The sequence below is a fragment of the Tauraco erythrolophus genome, chromosome 1 (genome assembly GCF_009769465.1).
Source record: "Tauraco erythrolophus isolate bTauEry1 chromosome 1, bTauEry1.pri, whole genome shotgun sequence".
NCBI lineage: Eukaryota > Metazoa > Chordata > Aves > Musophagiformes > Musophagidae > Tauraco > Tauraco erythrolophus.
Genome location: NC_141465.1, coordinates 40722607 through 40728606, shown reverse-complemented (window position 1 = coordinate 40728606; position 6000 = coordinate 40722607). Strand labels below are relative to the sequence as shown.

The 6000-nt window shown below is 51.5% G+C and overlaps 1 protein-coding gene across 1 annotated transcript in view; it reads left to right on the top strand.

Moving 5' to 3' along the window:
• Window positions 1-3347: 3347 nt before the first annotated feature.
• Window positions 3348-6000, top strand: part of LANCL3 (LanC like family member 3) — a 32412-nt gene continuing 29759 nt past the window's right edge. Inside the window, exon 1 of the mRNA XM_086608675.1 lies at window positions 3348-3929. Coding sequence (XP_086464801.1) covers window positions 3384-3929 — 546 coding nt within the window. The 5' untranslated portion in view covers window positions 3348-3383. The remainder of the gene's footprint in view (window positions 3930-6000) is intronic.

Here is a 6000-nt window from a genome sequence, read left to right as displayed (position 1 = left end):
CACTTCCATGCCGAAGCTCAGCTGTGTACAGGAGCCCAGTGTTTGACCTTCGGCTCAGGAGACACGTGGAATGCAGGGTAGGAACAAAACTGGCAACCGTGTATGTATCCAAAAATCCTGAAGGCACACTAAATTGTTATACCAGTAAAAAGTATAGAAGTCAAATGATAGACTAACCCAAAGACATTTGTTAGGAGATGCCTCCAGTCCCGACACTACAACTGAGGACAGACAACTGTGCGCTGTTGGAAACATCAGATGGCATTAATTCTCTGAAGTAATAAATAAACAAGTAGAAGTGAAAAAGCATACATGAACAAGTACATAAGTAGTTAGCCCTACTTTGAGCATGGGTTGACCTAGATGGCCTCCTAAGGTCCTTCCCCACCTGAATTATTCCAGGATTCTGCATTTTATCAATATGCAACGAGCATATCTCCAGAATACGTGTTCTATAATGATGGATTACTAGAACAGAAGAAACACCTTTGAGGCTTCAGCTCCCTCCTTCACTGTTACCTGCACCTACCACACCAGTATCACATCCTTTGCTTGTGTAATCCGTAATTTGTTTTCTGCTCTTTGGTTTGCTGCATCAGATTTACAGAGCCAAAGAGGAGGGAGCACAAACCAAGAAGCTGCAGCAGTGCAGAGGGGCAAGAGGGAGGAATTCACATTTTTTTCAAGCTGAAGCCATACACTGGAGGCCCACACTGACTCTGGGACCCAAAAGGAGGGCAAACTTCAAAACAATATTCTGATGAGAGACACATGATCTACCTTTGAGAATCACCCCTACTTCTCTTCCATTCGTATCAGGACTGCATCTATGCTTGGTTGAGTGAAAAAGATACAGAACATATCCTGTCTAAAAGCATGAAACTTTTGAACATGAAAACACGAACAGTTTAAGACTTATTTTTTTTAAAAAATTATACAGCTATAAGAAGCATAAGTGTAATTTTTCTTTAGCTTGTCTTTTGGCTTTGGTGGTTTAATACTCTTATACAAAAGAGGTACAGCACAAACTGACATCCTCATTTCTTGCTTGATTGTTGCATGTCATCTGCTAACCCAACGGTGGCTAGGCACTCAACTTTGACGAAAGGCTCTCCTGAGCACGAGAGATGTTCCTTTTTGGCACATAATTACTTACTCATTTCTAAAAAATAATGTAGCAGGCTTATTTGACTCTTGTAAAGAAAAGTGTTGCTAACCCAACTGATTTTCCTGTAAAGTGAATGTTTTTCTTAGAGCCTTTGTTGAAGGTTACTCGCTCGGTTACTTTCAGCGCAGGGAGACAAGCACCTCCAGTGACAGGATTCCTTCACATCAATGGTAGGACCTTGTTTGAGACACCTCTCACTCCACAAGACTGCAGGAAAATACCAGACTTTTTAATTAAAAAAAAAAAAAAAAAAAAAAAGATGAAGCAAGCATCCCCAAAACGTGGAATAAATGGTGTCAGAATGAAAAATAACCCTCCCAAATTTTCACTTAAAAGAGCACTTAAGGAATACATTTCTCTACAACCAACAGAAATTATGCCAGAAAATCGTTAGCTACACCCTGAACCCTATCAAGGGGCCAAGAGAAGCCAGTTTATGACAGAAAAGAATATATGAAAGAGACGTTCTATCCATCGGTAGGGCATTTGCACATTTTCAATGCTCTAGATTGCCAAGATCCATGTGGTAGAACCCACACATGGCACGTTGTGAATAAGCCAAAAAATGAGGCTTCAAGGAACAGTATACAAACACAGAATAACTAGTAGGTAGTATCGGTAGTACCTGGAATGTACATAAACATAGCAAAAATGCACTGAAGGAAAGCATAGAAACCAAAATCATGAGGCAGAAGCAAATGTCTCTCTGCAGATCATAAACCCAAAAAAGGAAGGAAAGAACAGGTGAGTTGAAATGAAAAGAAGGTGTGAAAGTGCTAGTGAGGAGCTGCATGGAGTTGAAAGTACATGGAGGGGGAGGCAGGAAGAAGGTTGAAAGGAGCAGCCAGTATGAAGCAGAGAAGCCAGCCACAACTCTAGAAAGATCTTTCAACATCAAAAGGATGGTGCTTTGGCTCTCGCTACTGCTATTCCAGCTGCTGGCTGCTGGCTGGAGCCTCCATCAAGCTACTCCTTCCACCTTCCTTGAGGGAGGCCCTCAATTACGGAGGCTGCATCTCCAGAGAAGTACCAGAGACCACCAGGTGACCGTAAGTTATGGGTCTTTGATGATAAATTCACTTAACGCTGCACAAGGTCACATCTTAAAGGGGAGATGTGACAACTGTGTATTTGTATCATGTAAGAGTTGTGCTTAATACCTGCTTCAAGGTTTTCCTTCTTTTTTTTTTTTTTCTCATTCTTTTTACTAGGAATCTATTCAGTGGCCTAAATTTTCAGTACCTCGTAAGCTCTGCTTGGCTTATGCATGAAGGAAAGGGGACAAAGATGGCCTCGTGCCACGGCTAGTCTGTCGGGGACTGCCTTAGCTTTCCATGTTAATTGGCCTCGGGCTGTCCTCGTTTGGGTTTGGCTACATCCTTCGGCTTCGGCTGCAGCCGCCCCGAGGGGCTGTTCCACAGCCAGGAATGACTTCGCAGCCCTCCGGCCAGCTTTCCTGCACCTGGATGGATGTCTCCCTCCTGCAGGCCCGGCGCTCATCCCTCAGCCAAACCTCCCAGCAGCAGCGGGGCTGAGGACGACGAAAAACCCGACAAACCCCTTTTCCTCGGGGATCTGCAGAAGGGTCGGGCACAGGCGCGGCAGAGACTTCGATGTGGGAAGGAAGAGGCCTCCCGCCCCGGGCTGGACACCAGAACCGGGCCGGGCCCCGCCGTGGCTCGGCTCAGCGGTCTGGAGATGCGGGTCCGCCACAGCCACCTCTCCGACAGTTCAGCGGCCGCTTCGGAAGCGCAGGTGGGGCGGCGGACTCAGCCCCCCCCAGGGGCGGACTCAGCCCCCGCTCTGAGGGGCGCTGCGCGGGGCAGCGGCGGCCGCTCCGCCGCGGGGCGGGGGGGGAGGCGGCGGCGGCGGCGGCCGCCCTGTGGCAGACCCGTCCGGTGGGTCTCGCCCACCGGCTCCCGTCCGGTCTCGCCCCCGCCTCCGCTCTCGGCGCTTCGGCAGCGGGCGCCTCGCCCGCCGCCCATCACGGGCAGCGCCGCGCACCCTCCCCAGCAGCCGGCGGGCGTCCGTGCGGGCGGCCCTTTCCCGCCTCTCCCGCCGCGCTCCCTCCCGCCCCGCCGCGCTCCCTCCTCCCCGCTCTCCCGCCCCCTCCCCCGGCAGCTCCCCGCTCGTTCCCTCCCTCCCGCCCTCCCTCACTCCCTCCCTCTCTCTCGCCGCTCCCCGCTGCGCAGAGCGCCGCGGCGGCGGGGGCATCATGGAGAGCCAGCGCTGCTTCGCCAACCGCTTCGATGACTACCCGGGCAGCCCGGCGGCGGCGCCGGACAGGGAGGCGGCGGTGCCGCTGGTGACGGCCACCATCGAGCGGATCCTGCGGGAGCTGCCGCCCCTGGGCGGCCCCCGCGGCTGCCCGGGCGGGCTGTACGGCGGCGTGGCCGGCGTGGCCTACATGCTGTACCACGTCGCGCAGTGCCCGCTCTTCGCGCCGTCGCGGGAGGCCTACCTGCGGGCGGCCCGCCGCGTCGTGGACGCCTGCCTGCGCTACCAGGAGGGCGGCGGCGAGGCCGACGCCGACACCCGCGCCGCCTTCCTGCTGGGCGGCGCCGGGGTGTACGCGGTGGCGGCGCTGGTCTACCGCGCCTTGGGGCTGCCCGACTTCGCCCGCCCGCTGGGCAAGTTCCGCGAGCTGAGCGAGGTCTGCGCCCCGCTCTCCTTCCTCGAGTGCGGCTCCGACGAGCTCTTCGTCGGCCGCGCCGGCTACCTGTGCGCCGCCCTGGTGCTGAAGCAGCGGCTGGGCATGGAGGTAAGGGCGGGGGCGGCGGGGCGGGGGGCGGCGGATCACCCCCGCGGGGACCAGCGCCGCCGTCGGGGCCGTCGGCGCGTCCCTTGGGAGCTGGCGGCGGTCCCTCGGGGGACACCCCGGCGTCCCGCCCCGCGCTGCTGCCGAGGCAGGGCAGTGCCCTCGCCTCTTGGTCCGCAGGAGAGAGGGATGCACCGGTGCCGGGGCTCCCAACAACAACAACAAAAATAAGGAAAAAATGCGCCCTTTCCAGCTTGCACCTTGGGGACACTCTTCAGGAAGAGCCCCGGGGGGGGCTCGCTTTGGTAGCTGTTTCTCCGCAGCGCTCCTCCCCTAAAATAAGAGATGCGTCTTTTGCCGGAGGGAGCGGGGCACGGGGCATGCGGGATGCGGCCCCGCTGCTGGGGCAGGGCCCTGAGCGCTGCGCCCCGCTGCAGGTCGCTCCCCGGGCGCGCCGGGAGCATCAGCTGTTTGTTGCCAGTTGGTGAATTATTTGGGAGAAGCCACTCCGGGCTTTTCAAGAATGCGTCCGTAAAATGATGTGGGTATGAAACGGAGTAGTGTTGTGTAAAAGAGAGTGAGGAACCTTATGATAGTAAGTGGTGCTGTGCTGTAATTTGCAAGCAAGGAACCAGATTTTCGGAGGCGCTTGGTTTTACTAACCCCAGCGTACAGAAGCTGGTAGTCTTCTGGAAATCTGGTCGTGTATTTTGGTGTTTTTCATGAATGAGAGCTGTTTTTTTTCTGGAAGCACGAGATGATTATGGTTCAACGTGCTGTTGGTTTCAGTAGTCGGGACTTTGCCCGAGGATATTGTCATTGTTAGTGCTGAAAATTGAGAGCTTCCACTCACTGCAGCATAATAATTAATACAACTGATTCTGTTTGCTGTGGTTTTTGTTACTAAGTGGTCAGTGCGGTATCTGAGCAGGCATTTGTTAGATTTTTGTTCCTGTCCTCTTGTCAGGTTCAAGCTGTGTTTCCTCTGTTAATCGCTGATTTACAAGTTCATGTGCTGCTGGCTTTCTTTCCTCCTGGGAGACGAAGCAACTACTACAAGTAAATAAATGATGTAAAAACAAGTGGCTCTGCCCCATCCAATACCAGTCACTGCGATCACAGTCCAAGGAAATTCATTCAATGGAGGAGTCAGGAGACTCCAGGGTCTTCAGAGAAGGCAAGAAGAATGTTAAATCAGTTGAATGTTTTGATTACTTTGAACGAAAATTCTTACAGCCCTAAGCATTTAAAGTAGCATACCATGTGTGCTCTTTCTTTGTACGGGATACTGTCTGAGGAACTGTAACCATAGAAAATGATTATGTTATTCGTAACCATAACATAATCAAACTTTTTATTCTGACACAATTGTCTGTGTGAGGAACATTTTGGTAGATGCATCACAATCAGTGGAGTGTGCAGCAGTGCCATTCCGAGGGGATGGTTCCTCACAAAGGAATAAGCTACCCTTATTAGTTTGGTTGGCATTGGAGGAGTGTGTCTAGTACCTATGTCAGTGCTTATGATGGTGTCGTGACATACCAGCTGAATGAGGTAGTGCACTGGGCTGTACTGCTTCATTTAATTCCTTCATCCGTTTATTTTATGTCCTTGAGAGCAATCGCTGAACAGTTTGGAGAGCAGGTGCAATCACCTCTGACAGGCAGCTCAAAGAAGGGGAAAGCTCTCCTCTCTGCTTGCTTGCTTGCTTGCTGAAAAATTATACTTTATGCAGCTGTAAAGAGTTAAATGTCCCCGCAGATGAGCACAGGTATGCACTTATTGTGGAACTCATTGAGCCTGTGGGTTAAGTACAATCAATCATAGAGAGATTTATTTTGCCAATGAAACATACTCTGTGCTCCCTTGCTGATGTTTTAATCAGTAAGCTAACATCCTTCCATAGTATTATTTATTCGGTCACCGCATTGTAGTTTTAACTGTATAATGCCAGAAATAAATCAAAATAATCTAAACTGTTAAGTATTAATAAAACCAACCTTAATTTTAACAAAAATTAAAACTTTTAATTAAAATATTTTGCTCCTTAATAAGGAAAATGACAACGATTTCT